The 16,553-nt window shown below is 43.3% G+C and overlaps 1 protein-coding gene across 3 annotated transcripts; it reads left to right on the forward strand.

Moving 5' to 3' along the window:
* Positions 1–134: 134 nt before the first annotated feature.
* On the forward strand, positions 135–8,634 carry LOC106605836 (CD209 antigen-like protein E). Of its 3 annotated transcripts, XM_045718777.1 has the most exons (8): positions 135–456; positions 676–777; positions 1,788–1,868; positions 6,620–6,721; positions 6,889–7,056; positions 7,273–7,424; positions 7,596–7,693; positions 7,813–8,634. In XM_045718777.1, exons 1-8 carry the CDS (start codon positions 378–380, stop codon positions 7,937–7,939), a joined length of 909 nt encoding a protein of 302 aa, XP_045574733.1. In that variant the 5' UTR covers positions 135–377; the 3' UTR covers positions 7,940–8,634. The 3 variants fall into 3 exon arrangements, with proteins under 3 accessions (XP_045574733.1, XP_014057283.1, XP_045574734.1); XM_014201808.2 differs by lacking the exon at positions 1,788–1,868 and having other exon boundaries at positions 137–456; XM_045718778.1 differs by lacking the exons at positions 676–777; positions 1,788–1,868 and having other exon boundaries at positions 137–456.
* Positions 8,635–16,553: the final 7,919 nt, after the last annotated feature.

Below are 16,553 nucleotides of genomic sequence, written 5' to 3' on the forward strand. Positions count from 1 at the left end.
CATTTGGATATACTGTGTGATTCATTTTGTCAATCACATTTCTCATAAAAATCCCAATTCAAATAAATTGCTGACACTCAGTAATGGCGAGTGGGAATGACGAAACGTCTTTTATAAAAAAGAGTGAGTGAGCCAAAGAGAAATCAGTGAGGAAGTGTAACTTGTAATTGAAAGGAGGGATAACTTTAGTGCATTGTTTATTTAGCATTCAAGTGACACTACCGACAGAGACTAAGGAAGATCATTTAATTAGACATATTAGGTTTTTGTGTGGGAGACTTGCTACACAAGTAACTTTCTGGAGTTTTTGCTGAACAGGCTTATAGGCTTTCCAGGGAAATAGAAAGTTAGAGACCCAGACAGAAAACGAGAGAATCATGGAGATGCAAGAAATTCCCCAAGAGGAGGAAAGAGTGGTGGAAGTGGACGAGAGTCAGAGAATGCTGGAGACCTCAGGTAAAGAAAGAGAACATCTTCATCACCAAACTTGAGCTACTGGGGTAAATTTGCACCGCTTTCCTCGGAATACATCAGCATATTTTCATTTCTCTTACTGTAGGTTCAATCCTTTTAAAAAGCGTCTTAGGCTATATGCTATTTTTTGTTGTGTTCTGAGAAGATTCATTTGGTCCTAAGCTTCCACATAACCTATCTGTGTGTCTGCATGTCTATCAGTCGAGGAAGCTGAATCTACAATCTATTCCAAACTGAAGAGTCCATCGGAGGACATTTATGCTGAAGCTTCTCCTGGCCAGCCCTGTGCCAGAGACAGACCAGGTACAACTGGCTATAACACTGTTATTATATTATTCATCAAATTTAATCAATGAAGTATATTTTATAAATCCATTTTTACATAAGCAGATGTCACAAAGTGATTTACAGACACCCGGCCTAAACCCCAAATATTATAATTATAAGATTATTACATTATTATTACATATGTCTGAACTAATCCTAAATTAACGGAGGTCTAAAAATGTCCTATTAAAGTAATAAACATTATTTCTACTTTTAATACGCAAGAGAGGAAAAAGAGGAATCGAGAAAGACTGAATGAGTGAGAGAGAGAAAAATAGTCAGTGCAACAGTGAAAGTAGTTTTCCCAGTTCCGAATTTTGATTACCGACACATTTCCTTGGTCTAGCCTACTATTAATGTTGTGTGTGGTATACAGTTTGCATCTGCATGTCTAGACTGTTTTGGTCATTCATTGCCAACCCTTATATGGCACATGTTACAGGTGAGGTGAAGTTGTTATAACAAAACCAGAATGTCAATGTTCCAAAATGTCCATATAACAGGATTTCTATATTTCTGACATGGAAACATGAAATAATGTGGAGAAAATCTCTAGTTTTAGGGGAGAATATTATCTAGCTTGTAACATATTGAAACCCATCTGGAGAGAAAGGACCTGTTTGTCTGTCTCACAATCAAGGCTGAGACATGATAATAGCAGACCTCCAGGCAGATCTATCGTTGAAAAACACAACCAGGCTGAATGGACATCTCTCCAAGGACTTGATATCTCTCCAGACAGTTATTCAGAACGCTGTCTCTACACACGCAGAGATAGAGAGACAGAAAGTAACAGTAGCAGCCAAAGGATTTTGGGACAGACATAGTATTACATGTATTACAGGAATTCATTATAAATCTGAAAAGGGCACGTTGCTATAGAGACGGAGAGGGATTTTTTTTTTTAATCACAGTGCATTTAGCCTTCACAGTCGCAGTCTGTGGGTCAGGAACGACAGACATGTATATACCATTTTGCCGTATAGGAGGAAGTGGAGTGAATGCCAAATTACCAGATGAGGCAAATACAAAGTTATCGGTTGAAGTGAATGAACAGCAAGAGAAAGGTAAGCAGGATTTCAATTGTTGCTCGTAGTGATTGCTTATAAAATGTCTGATGGTGCCTGCCATATAACAAAGCCAGGGCCGTCCAAGAACGATACCTATAACGAACTATAACATCAAACAATTGAACTCGTTCTAATTCAAGTGAACAGGAGCGTTCACATTACAACTATAACTACAAAAGTAGTGGATAACGAGATCTATCTATCGTTTGGGGTCACTTTCAGAGCGATGTTTACCCAGTCCCTAACAACCAATCAAAAAGGCGCTCTTGGCTCTAGCTGCGTGAGTCTGCACAGAGAGGAGGGCACAGTAAACTTGCCTAAAGAAAATAATGTACTTTTTTACTTCATACATTTTCCCTGACACCCAAAAGTACTCTTTACATTTTGACAGGAAAATTGTCAAATTCATGCACTTATCAAGGGAACATCCCTGGTCATCCCTACTGCCTCTGATCTGTCGGACTACCTAAACACAAATGCTTCATTTGTAAATTAATGTCGGAGTGTTGGTGTGCCTCTGGCTATCCGTAAATAAAACATTTAATAAAAATGATGCCGTCTGATTTGCATAATATAAGGGATTAGAAATTATTAATACTTTTACTTTTGATACTTAAGTATATTTTAGCAATTCCATTTACTTTTGATACTTAAGTATATTTAAAACCAAATACTTTTAGACTTTTACTCAAGTAGTATTTTACTGGGTGACTTTCACTTTTAGTTTAGTCATTTTCTATTAAGGTATCTTTATTTTTACTCAAGTATGATGATTGAGTACTTTTTTCACCACAGCTGATATAGAACGACTTGGGAGAATGATGATACATGACAAACAGCGCGTATAAGGCCATATTTTCCGATGGTACAGTACCAGTCAAAAGTTTGGACACACCTACTATTTCAAGGGGTTTTCTTTATTTTTACTATTTTCTACATTGTAGAATAATAGTGAAGACATCAACTATGAAATAACACATGGAATCATGTAGTAACCAAAAAAGGGTTAAAAAAAACGAAATATATTTGAGATTCTTCAAAGTAGCCACCCTTTGCCTTGATGACAGCTTTGCACACTCTTGGCATTCTCTCAACCAGCTTCATGTGGTAGTCACCTGGAATGCATTTCAATTAACAGGTGTGCCTTGTTAAAAGTTAATTTGTGGAATTTCTTTACTTCTGAATGCGTTTGAACCAATCAGTTGTGTTGTGACAAGGTAACGCTTCGAGCACACCGACTGTATTATTGCGTTTTGATACACCAGAAGTACATACATTTCCAATGGAACGCTGCGTTTGCCTTCCAGCATTGCGTTGCAGAGGCAGTTGCAGTGCGTTCTGTGTTCTGGATTTTTTTGTTGTTATTCTGTCTCTCACTGTTCAAATAAACCTACCATTAAAATTATAGACTGATCATTTCTTTGTCAGTGGGCAAACGTACAAAATCAGCAGGGGATCAAATACTTTTTTCCCTCACTGTACACTCTTAGAGAAAAAGGTTCCAAAAGTGTCCTTCTGCTTTCCCCATAGGATAACCATTTTATGTTCCAGGTATAACCCTTTGGGGAAAATGTTATACATGGAACCCAATAGGGTTCTACTTGGAACCAAAAGGGGTACTACCTGGAACCAAAAATGGATCTCCTATGGGGACAGCCGGAGAACCCTTTTAAGTAGATAGTACCATTCTTTCTAATAGTAGAGTTGGCCTGGGCTACAGTTTATTGATATAGTCATAGACTGAATTGTAGTGTTTCAAGACATTGTTAATGATGGCTGATGAGTATTACAATATAATTAGTAGAGCATAATAAACAGTAAGGAGGTAGCTATATGAGTAGATATAATATGTGGGCGGAATTCAAGTTAAACACAATATTGATAATTATTTTGAATTATATTTTTGATTCTTGGCGACAGGGGACTCCTACAGGACCATTGGATTCAGCTTCCGAGTTGGACGGTCCACGGTGGCTGGCATTGTCCCCTCTGTGGCACAAGCCATTTGGGACTGTCTGGTTGGTGAATACATGCCTGCCATCGCTGCTGAGTTCCTGTAGAGGTGGAATTTCCCCAACTGTCTTGGCTCCATTGACGGGAAACATGTAGTAATCCAGGCTCCACCGTGCTCAGGTTCGCAATTCTACAACAAGGGTACATATTAAGTTGTACTCTTGGCTGTTGTAGATGCCATCTACTATTTCTGTGTTGTCGATGTTGGTGCTTATGGCAAGTGAAGTGATGGCTGGACCCTCCGGGACTCTGCCTTCGGCCAGGCACTTCAGGATGGCACCTTGGAGATTCCACCACCTGCATCACTCCCTGGGGCTGAAGACCTGGGACCTGTTCCCCACGTCTTCATCAGCAATGAGGGCTTCCTTTTGAGACCCAACCTCATGAGGCCCTACGCTGGACGACAGCTGCCATTGCCAAAGCCTGTAAGGATCTTTAACAAACGACTGTCCAGGGCAAGGTTAGTTGTTGAATGTGCCTTTGGGATTCTGGCAGCCCGGTGGAGAATGTATTGGAGAGTGCTTGGTCTCAGCCCCTCAAATGTCGATGCCTGCGTGAAGGCCACATGTGTTCTCTATAACTACCTGCGGAGGTCATTCCAGGAGCCGCTCCGGATGGAGATGGGCACGCCAAATGGTCACCTACCTGATGTCACCAGGGCAGGTGCCAACAACGCCCCCAGACAGGCACTCCAGGTGAGGGAGAAGCTGACCACCTACATCTCATCGCCAGCAGGTGAAGTCCCATGGCAGTATGCCGTGGAGTGAAACTGCTCTTTTAAGAGCCCCCTAACACAAAGGTTATTTTAAGAACCATCCACCGTTGTCCATAAAATTGCATTTTTTTTCCCCAGTATCATTGTCTCTCTTCATTTGGAAGTTATATTTAAGTGAAATTTGGGAGTAAAGACCACACCTTAAGCCCAAATAAATGCTTCAGAGTTCAACAGACACATCTCAACATAAACTGTTCAGAGGAGACTGCATGAATCAGGCCTTCATGGGAACTCCTTCAAGACTGTTGGAAAAGCGTTCCTCATGAAGTTGGTTGAGAGAATGCCAAGAGTGTGCAAAGCTGTCATCAAGGCAAAGGGTGGCTATTTTAACATTTTTTTAGTTACTACATGATTCCATATGTGTTATTTTATCGTTTTGATGTCTTCACTATTATTCTACAATGTAAAAAATACAGAAAAACCCTTGAATGAATAGGTGTGTCCAAACTTTTGACTGGTACAGTATATGTTAATGCCAATACATCCTGACAAAATACACACTCTGACTGTCCTGCTAATGTGCCTTTCGGAACCTTGTAAACTGTCGAGAAAAGACGCATTACTGATCAAAATGGTTGCCTAGGCTAGATTATTATTATTTCAGAATGAAACAGGTATTCAAAACGCAAGGCTTTTTCCAAATTGGGCACTAGAATTACTTTAAAAATATGAATGTTTACATTACTTATTTTATTGATTTCCCACCATTTTATAAGTCAGAAGACAGCCATCCAGAGCTTCCTAGGACTACGTCAACATCCTTTGTCGAATAAACTTGTATTTGCCTCCCTTTGGTGGTTGGCTGCATCATTACATCTATTTATATCACTTTACTGCAGCGTTAGGTCAAAGGGGCGGTCCTTAGAAAAACATTTATCCGTCTTGACTGCTTCATGGCACAGACATGGCAAAGCAATTGCTGAATTTGTCTCGAGCAGGCGGATCTAAATACATAACTTTCATAGCTCTACGATAAAGATTGCGACCTACACACTCACAAGTTTGTGAGGAAGTCAAACATTTTATGTCGGAGGCAGATACATTGCATGTGTTCAGAATGACACAATCGAGCCCTTTACATGGCCCTTCTCCACTTGTCTATAGGAGGGATGCAAGCTGTTTAAATGGCCCAAATGTTGATTTAGACGTTCACACATTTAACAGATTTTGACTATCATTAATGTAATAAAGAAGGTGAAATATTTTGGGTAGTTGTTCCTACAGCAGATTATAACTATATATGGGCATATTATAAAGTTTAAAAAGGCTTATTCATTCATACAAAATAAATAAATCATATTATCATATTTGTATTATACTTGTATTGTGTATTAGATCATATGGGTTGAAAAGTGTTATTATCTCAGACATAAATAAATAATTCCAGGTGACAGCCATAGGTCATAGCTTTCTAGGGGGGAAACACTACTACATTAATAAAATATTGATCTCTTGCTAGATTGATGACTAAGATCACAGTGAAACAGTGAAAAACGTCAGTCAGCTTTTAAACCTTGAGACAATTGATGCATGGATTGTGTATGTGTGCCATTCAGAGGGTGAATGGGCAAGACAAAAGATTTAAGTGCCTTTGAACGGGGTATGGTAGTAGGTGCCAGGCGTACCGGTTGTAGTTTTTCAAGAACTGCAACGCTGCTGGATTTTTCACACTTAACCGTTTCCTGTGTGTATCATGAATGGTCCAGCACCCAAAGAACATCCAGCCAACTTGACACAACTGTGGGAAGCGTTGGAGTCAACATGGGCCAGCGTCCCTGTGGAACGCTTTCAACACCTTGTAGAGTCCACGTCTCGACAAATTCAGGCTGTTCTAAGGGGAAAAGGGGGGTCCAAATCAATATTAGGAAGGTGTTCCTAATGCTTTGTACACTCAGTGTATAATGTTATTGTTTTCGTCTTTGGTGTGGATGGCCCTTAAGACTATTCTTTCCTTGTCTAGACCTGCAGGTCCTGGGGAACGTTGGTCTGTACCGCGCAGTGTGTTTACTACTGTCTGTCATCTGTCTGGTTCTACTGCTCATCATCATCATCCTCTGTGTCTGTGAGTATCATAGACTTTCTATTCTAGAGTAGTGATTTAGAAACAGGCAAGACTCATTATTTTGATAGAATATCTAGCATGTTGTTTTAGATATCCTTCTATGCAAAAAAGAACTAACCAAATGTGTAATAGGATTCCATTCTCTTTTTTTCTTCATTATTCTCTAGTTCCATCCCAGCCTCAGGTCTGTCATGGAACTGAAAAGGGGATTGAGGCTAAAGAGAAGGGGAGTGTGACTGAAAAAGGGATTGAGGCTAAAGAGGAGAGGTTCCAGTCCACTGAGGTGTGCAGCCTGCAGACATGCCAAGCACAATACTTCCAACAACAGAGCCAGGGTGAGTCCACCACTGTAGTGTGTTAGTCTAATGTAACCTATTCAACTATATCGCTCTACATATTGTCAATGTATCGATCTAATGCTTTGAGATGTATTGTACCACTACAGTGTTTTCTCTTTGACTTCATACCACGCTAATAATAATTATTAAACCTACATGTATTAATTGAACTACATGTTGTACTTGAAGAGTAATTTCCCTCCTTTCCTCCAGCACCTGCCTGCCACAAGTGTGATGAAGGCTGGCTGCACTTTGAGAGCTCCTGCTACTTCCTCTCCAGAGACAGAATGAACTGGGACGAGAGCAGGGACGAGTGTAAGAAGAGAGGGGCAGATCTGGCCGTCATAACAAACAAAACAGTGCAGGTGGTTCTACTACAATTGTTACTCCTCTCTTGTTACCTCGTTTCTCTTCTTTGTATAACAGTGACCATGCAATGATGATAGCAAAGCAACAGTGATTGTATGACAATCATACATAACATTTGGATTGACGAAGGTTACTAATAGTCCAATAAAAACGGTGTATTCTCCCAGACCTTTCTAACGAAGAAGGGAAACCTGATGTACTGGATCGGCCTGAGACAGAGAACCAGGAACTGGGTTTGGGTCAACAACACTGCACTGGGACAGAGGTGAGACAACCGATGATGATGTTTATTGGCCTTCAAGACGACAAACAGACTATGTTATCCAGAAATGAAAATAATTGTAATGTTTTAGTATGAGCTGTTCCCTTTCCTCTCATTGATAGTTACTGGTCAGGATCCAACAGACAAGGGGATTGTGGGTTACTGACAGGAAGGGATCCTCCTGAGAGAAGCTGGAGCTCCACATCATGTGACGATTACAGCTTCTACATCTGCCAGAGGGGGCACTAAAGGACAGACTTCACCATCTGCCAGCAGTCACCAACCCTGGTCCTGGAGATCTATACGATGTACAGGCTTTTGTTACAGCCCAGCAGTAAGACACATGATTTAGCTAGTCAATGAATCACCTTGATTAGCTGAATCATTTAAGTGTTGTACACCATGTAGGTCAGCAGGGTTGGTGGCCACTGCCATATTCCAACTAAGAAACATGTCAATACTCCTATTCCATAGCCTTTTAAACCACGATTACGCATCTCTATCAATAGCCTTTTAAACCACGATTACGCATCTCTATCAATAGCCTTTTAAACCACGATTACGCATCTCTATCAATAGCCTTTTAAACCTTGATTATACACTTTATGACATACTTCTATGTTATAATTCATTCATTAGACATCCAGGTTTGACCAATGATGGTAAATATAATCACATTACAGTTAGTTATGCCTTGTGAAGAACAATCAAGTCGGCCTGCCAGTTTCAGTTAGAACTTGCACTAGATTAACACTCTATATTGCACTTATTTGCTTGTTATGCTGAGATGTTTGTATATGTTTTCTTAATGCCTTTGAATGTGATAATGACCTACATGATTATGTGCATTAACCAATCATTAGGTTTTAAGTATTGATTCACAATCCTGAAAGAAACAAAAGTTTAATATAATTTGTCCCTGTAATAAAGAATCAGTTATTATACTGTCTTGTCAAATCTTTCATAAAAAGTGTTCATGTGCTTTACTTGGAATGATAAAGTAACATGGTCCAAGAAAATTGAAATAGAATCTAGTCTACATTTCAACCCAGTCATACCCATGTACAAATATTTTGTTTTTGACATGTAATACTGCATATACAGTTGAAGTCGGAAGTTTACATACACCTTAGCCAAATACATTTAAACTCAGTTTTTCACAATTCCTGACATTTACTCCTAGTAAAAATTCCCTGTCTTAGGTCAGTTAGAATCACCACTTTATTTTAAGAATGTGAAATGTCAGAATAATAGTAGAGTGAATGATTTATTTCAGCTTTTATTTCCTTCATCACATTCCCAGTGGGTTAGAAGTTTACATACACTCAATTAGTATTTGGTAGCATTGCCTTTAAATTGTTTAACTTCCCTGGGGCAAGCGTCCCACCCTAGTCAACAGCCAGTGGAATCGCGTGGCGCGAAATACAAATACCTCAAAAATTCTATAACTTCAATTTCTCAAACATATGACTATTTTACACCATTTTAAAGACAAGACTCTCGTTAATCTAACCACATTGTCCGATTTCAAAAAGGCTTTACAGCGAAAGCAAAACATTAGATTATGTCAGGAGAGTACCCTGCCAAAAATAATCACACAGCCATTTTCAAAGCAAGCATATATGTCACAAAATCCAAAACTACAGCTAAATGAAGCACTAACGTTTGATGATCTTCATCAGATGACACTCCTAGGACATTATGTTATACAATACATGCATGTTTTGTTCAATCAAGTTCATATTTATATCAAAAACCAGCTTTTTACATTAGCATGTGATGTTCAGAACTAGCATACCCACCGAAAACTTCCGGTGAATTGACTAAATTACTCATGATAAACGTTCACAAAATACATAACAATTATTTTAAGAATTATAGATACAGAACTCCTTTATGTAATCGCGGTGTCAGATTTTAAAATAGCTTTTCGGCGAAAGCACATTTTGCAATATTCTGAGTACATAGCTCGGCCATCACGGCTAGCTATTTTGACACCCACCAAGTTTGGGACTCACTAAACTCAGAATTACTATTCGAAAAATTGGATTACCTTTGCTGTTCTTCGTCAGAATGCACTCCCAAGACTTCTACTTCAACAACAAATGTTGTTTTGGTTCCAAATAATCCATAGTTATATTCAAATAGTTCCGTTTTGTTCGTGCGTTCAGGTCACTATCCGAAGGGTGATGCGCGAGTGCATTTCGTGACAAAAGATTTCAAAATATTCCATTAACGTACGTAGAAGCATGTCAAACGCTGTATAAAATAAATTTTTATGCAATTTTTCTCGTAAAATAGCGATAATATTCCAACCGGGCAACGTTGTATTCATTCAAAGGCTGAAAGAAAAAAATTGAGAATTCTCGTGAACGTGCATCTCAGTCTCACTGTCCCCAGGCTGACCACTCACAAACAGCGCTGTTGTACTTTGCCCAGAGACAGCAGACACCCCATTCCACTTTCTGGCGGCTTTAGAGAGCCAATGGGAGCCTTAGAAAGTGTCACGTTACAGCACAGATGCTGTATTTTCGATAGAGATGCAACAGAAGGACAACAAATTGTCAGACAGGGCATTTCCTGTATGGAATCTTCTCAGGTTTTGGCCTCCCATATGAGTTATGTTATACTCACAGACACCATTCAAACAGTTTTAGAAACTTTAGAGTGTTTTCTATCCAAATCTCCTAATTATATGCATATTCTCGTTTCTGGGCAAGAGTAGTAGTTTAAATCGGGTACGTTTTTTATCAGGCCGTGCAAATACTGCCCCCTAGCCCCAACAGGTTTTAACTTGGGTCAAACGTTTGTAGGCCTCCTTGCTCACACACGCTTTTTCACTTCTGCCCACACATTTTCTATGGGATTGACGTTAGGGCTTTGTGATGGCCACTCCAATACCTTGACTTTGTTGTCCTTAAGCCATTTTGCCACAACTTTGGAATTATGCCTGGTGTCATTGTCCATTTGGAAGACCCATTTGTGACCAAGCTCTAACTTCCTGACTGATGTCTTGAGATGTTACTTCAATGTATCCACATCATTTTCCTACCTCATAATGCCATCTATTTTGTGAAGTGCACCAGTCCCTCTTGCAGCAAAGCACCCCCACAACATGATGCTGCCACCCTGTGCTTCACGGTTGGGATGGTGTTCTTCGGCTTGCAAGCCTCCCCCTTTTTCCTCCAAACATAACGATGGTCATTATGGCCAAACGGTATTATTTTTGTTTCATCAGACCAGAGGACATTTCTCCAAAAAGTACGATCTTTGTCCCCATGTGCAGTTGCAAACCGTAGTCTGGCTTCTTTATGGCGGTTTTGGAGTAGTGGCTTCTTCCTTGCCGAGCGGCCTTTCAGGTTATGTCGATATAGGACTCGTTTTACTGTGGATATAGATACATTTGAACCTGTTTCCTCCAGCATCTTCACAAGGTCCTTTGCTGTTGTTCTGGGATTGATTTGCACTTTTCGCACCAAAGTATGTTCATCTCTAGGAGACAGAACGCGTCTCCTTCCTGAGCAGTATGACGGCTGCGTGGTCCCATGGCGTTTATACTTGCGGACTATTGTTTGTACAGATGAACGTGATACCTTCAGGCGTTTGGAAATTGCTCCCAAGGATGAACCGTACTTGTGGAGGTCTACAATTTTTTTCTGAGGTCTTGGCTGATTTCTTTTGATTTTCCCATGATGTCAAGCAAAGAGACACTGAATTTGAAGGTAGGCCTTGAAATATATCCACAGATACACCTCCAATTGACTCAAATGATATCAATTAGCCTGTCAGAAGCTTCTAAAGCCATTACATTTTCTGGAATTTTCCAAGCTGTTTAAAGGCCCAGTCAACTTAGTGTATGTAAACTTCTGACCCACTGGAATTGTGATACAGTGGATTATAAATTAAATAATCTGTCTGTAAACAATTGTTGGAAAAATTACTTGTGTCATGCACAAAGTAGATGTCCTAACCGACTTGCCAAAACTATAGTTTGTTAACAAGAAATGTGTGGAGTTGTAACGCCCTGGCCATAGAGAGGGGTTTTTTGTTCTTTATTTTGGTTAGGCCAGGGTGTTACATTGGGTGGCGTTCTATGTTCCTTTTTCTATGTTTTGGTATTTCTTTGTTTTGGGCCATGTGTGTGGCTCCCAATCAGGCACAGCTGAAGCTCGTTGCTGCTGATTGGGAGTCACACATAAGGAGCATGTTTTTCCTTTGGGGTTTGTGGGAAATTGTTTCTGTTTGAGTATTTTCCTAACAGGACTGTTTGTTGTCGTTTTTGTACATTTTGTAGTGTTCTCTTGTTTATTTGAATTAAAATTCTAATGATGAACACATCCTCTGCTGCACCTTGGTTCCCTCTTCCAGACAGCCGTAACAGAATTACCCACCAACAACGGACCAATCAGCAGAGGAAGGAGCAGCACAAGGAGAGGCACCAGGAGAAAAGCTATCTGGAGTCATGGACTTGGGAGGAAATCCTGGACGGGAAAGGACCATGGACTCAAGCTGGGGATTATCGCCGCCCACAGTGGGAGATCGAGGCGGCGAGAGCTGAGAGGCGCTGGTATGAGGAGAGGGAGCGCAACGGACACGGGAGGCAGCCCCACAATTTTTTTGGGGGGGGCACACGGGGAGATTGGCGGAGTCAGGTGGTAGACCTAAGCCAACTCCCCGTGCTTACCGGAAGCAGCGTGGTACTGGTAAGACACCGTGTTATGCTGTGGAGCGCACGGTGTCCCCAGTGCGCGTTCAAAGCCCGGTGCGCTACATACCAGCCCCCCGCAAGTGCCATGCGAGTGCAGGCATCGAGCCAGGGCGGATGGTGCCAGCTCAGCGCGTCTGGTCTCCAGTGCGCCTCCTCGGTCCAGGTTATCCTGCGCCGGCGTTGCGCACTGTGTCTCCAGAGCGCTGGGAGGGTCCAGTTCGCCCAATGCCTGCTCTCCGCCCGTGCCGGGCCAAAGTGGGCATTCAGCCTGGAGTGTGGGTAAAGAGTGTCCGTACCAGAACTCCAGTGCTCCCCCACAGCCCGGTTTATCCTGTGCCTCCTCCTCGGACCAGGCCTCCAGTGGGTCTCCCTATCCTGGTCCATCCTGTGCCACCTCCCAGGACCAGGCCTCCAGTGGGTCTCCCCATCCTGGTCCATCCTGTGCCACCTCCCAGGACTAGGCCTCCAGTGGGTCTCCGCATCCTGGTCCGTCCTGTGCCACCTCCCAGGACTAGGCCTCCAGTGGGTCTCACCTGTCCAGAGCAGTCAGAGCTGCCCGCCAGTCAACAGTCGCCAGAGCTGCCCGCCAGTCAACAGTCGCCAGAGCTGCCCGCCAGTCAACAGTCGCCAGAGCTGCCCGCCAGTCAACAGTCGCCAGAGCTGCCCGCCAGTCAACAGTCGTCAGAGCTGCCCGCCAGTCAACAGTCGTCAGAGCTGCCCGCCAGTCAACAGTCGTCAGAGCTGCCCGCCAGTCAACAGTCGTCAGAGCTGCCCGCCAGTCAACAGTCGTCAGAGCTGCCCGCCAGTCAACAGTCGTCAGAGCTGCCCGCCAGTCAACAGTCGCCAGAGAGGTCAGAATGCGCTGAACTGCCGGAGTGGCCAGACTGCGCTGAACTGCCGGAGTGGCCAGACTGCGCTGAACTGCCGGAGTGGCCAGACTGCGCTGAACTGCCGGAGTGGCCAGACTGCCCTGAACTGCCGGAGTGGCCAGACTGCCCTGAACTGCCGGAGTGGCCAGACTGCCCTGAACTGCCGGAGTGGCCAGGGACGCCCGCCAGCCCGGTGAGTCCTGTGCCTACGCCTAGGGCCAGGCCTCTGTCATGTCTCCCCAGCCTGGTGAGTCCTGTGCCTGTGCCCAGGGCCAGGCATCCATCATGTCTTCCCAGCCTGGTGAATCCTGGGTCAGTGCCGTCGGAGCCGCCAGGGACGTCCGCCAGCCGGGCGCAGCCAGGGACGCCCGCCAGCCGGGCGCAGCCAGGGTCGCCCGCCAGCCGGGCGCAACCTTCGCCGCCGGCGCAACCAGGGTCGCCCGCCAGCCGGGCGCAACCATCGCCGGCCGCCAGCCGGGCGCAGCCAGGGTCGCCCGCCAGCCGGGCGCAACCATCGCCGCCCGCCAGCCGGGCGCAGCCAGGGTCGCCCGCCAGCCGGGCGCAACCATCGCCGCCGCCAGCCGGGCACAGCCAGGGTCGCCCGCCAGCCGGGCGCAACCATCGCCGCCCGCCAGCCGGGCGCAGTCAGCGTCGCCCACCAGACCTTCGGCGCGGCCAGGTGTGCCACCTAAGAGGGCGACGTCAAGGGTGGAGCAGAGGCCACGTCCCGCACCTGAGCCGCCGCCGTAAGAAGGCCCACCCGGACCCTCCCCTTCAGAGTCAGGTTTTGCGGCCGGAGTCCGCACCTTTGGGGGGGGGGGGGGGTACTGTAACGCCCTGGCCTTTTCCCCTTTATTCAGATTACACCTCTGTAACGCCCTGGCCATAGAGAGGGGTTTTTGTTCTTTATTTTGGTTAGGCCAGGGTGTTACATTGGGTGGGCGTTCTATGTTCCTTTTTCTATGTTTTGGTATTTCTTTGTTTTGGGCCATGTGTGTGGCTCCCAATCAGGCACAGCTGAAGCTCGTTGCTGCTGATTGGGAGTCACACATAAGGAGCATGTTTTTCCTTTGGGGTTTGTGGGTAATTGTTTCTGTTTGAGTATTTTCCTAACAGGACTGTTTGCTGTCGTTTTTGTTCATTTTGTAGTGTTCTCTTGTTTATTTGAATTAAAATTCTAATGATGAACACATCCTCTGCTGCACCTTGGTTCCCTCTTCCAGACAGCCGTAACAGGAGTGGTTGAAAAACGAGTTTTAATGACTCCAACCTAAGTGTTTGTAAACTTCCGACTTCAACTGTATATAGTACCAGTCACAAGTTTGGACACAACTACTCATTCAAGGGTTTTTCTTTATTTTGACTATTTTCTACATTGTAGAATAGTAGAGAAGACATCAAGACTATGAAATAACACATATGGAATCATGTTAGTAACCTAAAAAGTGTTAAACGAATCAAAATATATTTTAGATTCTTCAGAGTAGCCACCCTTTGCCTTGATGACAGCTTTGCACAGTATTGGCATTCTCTCAACCAGCTTCACTTGGAATGCTTTTCCAACTGTCTTGAAGGAGTTCCCACATATGCTGAGCACTTATTGGGTACTGTTCCTTCCCTATGCAGTCCAACTCATCCCAAACCATCTCAATTGGGTTGAGGCCGGGTGATTGTGGAGGCCAGGTCATCTGATGCAGCACTCCATCACTCTTTTATGGTCAAATATCCCTTACACAGCCTGGAGGTGTGTTGGGTAATTGTCCTGTTGAAAAACAAATGATAGTCCCACTAAGCGCAAACCAGATGGAATGGCATATCGCTGCAGAATGCTGTGGTAGCCATGCTGGTTAAGTGTTCCTTGAATTCTAAATAAATCACAGACAGTGTCACCAGCAAAGCATCCCCACACCATCACACTTCCTCCTCCATGCTTCACGGTGGGAACCACGCATGCGGAGTTCATCCATTTACCTACTCTGCGTTTCACAAAGACACGGCGGTTGAAACCAATAATCTCAAATTTGGACTCATCAGATCAAGGACAGATTTCTTCCGGTCTATTGTCCATTGTTCGTGTTTCTTGGCCCAAGCAAGTCTCTTCTTCTTATTGGTGTCCTTTAGTAGTGATTTCTTGGCAGCAATTCGACCATGAAGGCCTGATTCAAGCAGTCTCCTCTGAACAGTTGATGCTGAGATATGTCTGTTACTTGAACTCTGTGAAGCATTTATTTGGGCTGCAATTTCTGAGGCTGGTAACTCTAACTTATTCTCTGCAGCAGAGGTAACTCTTGGTCTTCCTTTCTTGTGGCGGTCCTCATGAGAGGCAGTTTCATCATAGTGCTTGATGGTTTTTGCGATTGCATTTGAAGAAGCTTTCAAAGTTCTTGAAATTTTTTGGATTGACTAACCTTGATGTCTTAAAGTAATGATGGATCGTCATTTCTCTTTGCTTTTTTGAGCTGTTCTTGCCATAATATGGACTCTGTCTTTTACCAAATATGTCTATCTTCTGTAAACCACCCCTACCTTGTCACAACACAACTGATAGGCTCATACACATTAAGAAGGAAAGAAATTCCACAAATACATTTTTAACAAGGCACACCTGTTAATTGAAATGCATTCCAGGTGACTACCACATGAAGCTGGTTGAGAGAATGCCAAGAGTGTGCAAAGCTGTCATCAAGGCAAAGGGTGAATACTTTGAAGAATCTCAAATAACAGATATTTTGATTTGTTTAACACTTTTTTGTTCACTATGTGATTCCATATGTGTTATTTAATATTTTTGATGTCTTCACTATTATTATACAGTGTAGAAAATAGTAAAAATAAAGAAAAACCCTTGAATGAGTAGTTGTGTCCAAACCTTTGACTGGTACTGTACATGCAGGGGCGCCATGCACCCATTATTTTAGAAGGGGCAAGAAGTACGTGAGGATACAGGAGGGGGGGGTCAGCCCCCTCTGGAAGTCGGAGAATGTAGGTTTTTTTTACACGTGAAACAGCTCTTTCCTGCAATCTGGAGCCGTAATTATTATGCCTCTTTACCTGTTCAATTGTCATTTTAATTAATGATGCACATTGATTCTTTAAGAACTTTTATGCTTTAGGAGTTTAGCACAACTGCTATACTGGTACACTACATGACCAAAAATATGTGGACACCTGCTCGTCGAACATCTCATTCCAAAATCAGGGGCATTAATATAGAGTTGGTCCCCCCTTTGCTGCTTTAACAGTCTCCACTCTTCTGGGAAGGTTTTCCACAAGCCGTTGGAACATT

This window comes from Salmo salar, chromosome ssa05 (genome assembly GCF_905237065.1).
Source record: "Salmo salar chromosome ssa05, Ssal_v3.1, whole genome shotgun sequence".
Taxonomy (NCBI): domain Eukaryota; kingdom Metazoa; phylum Chordata; class Actinopteri; order Salmoniformes; family Salmonidae; genus Salmo; species Salmo salar.

Coding starts and splice junctions, on each gene's coding strand:
- LOC106605836 (XM_045718777.1), top strand. CDS start 378: ATGGAGATGCAAGAAATTCCCCAAGAGGAGGAAAGAGTGGTGGAAGTG. Junction 778..1,787: donor CTGTGCCAGAGACAGACCAG/GTACAACTGGCT, acceptor TTTGCCGTATAG/GAGGAAGTGGAGTGAATGCC. Junction 1,869..6,619: donor GAATGAACAGCAAGAGAAAG/GTAAGCAGGATT, acceptor TTCCTTGTCTAG/ACCTGCAGGTCCTGGGGAAC.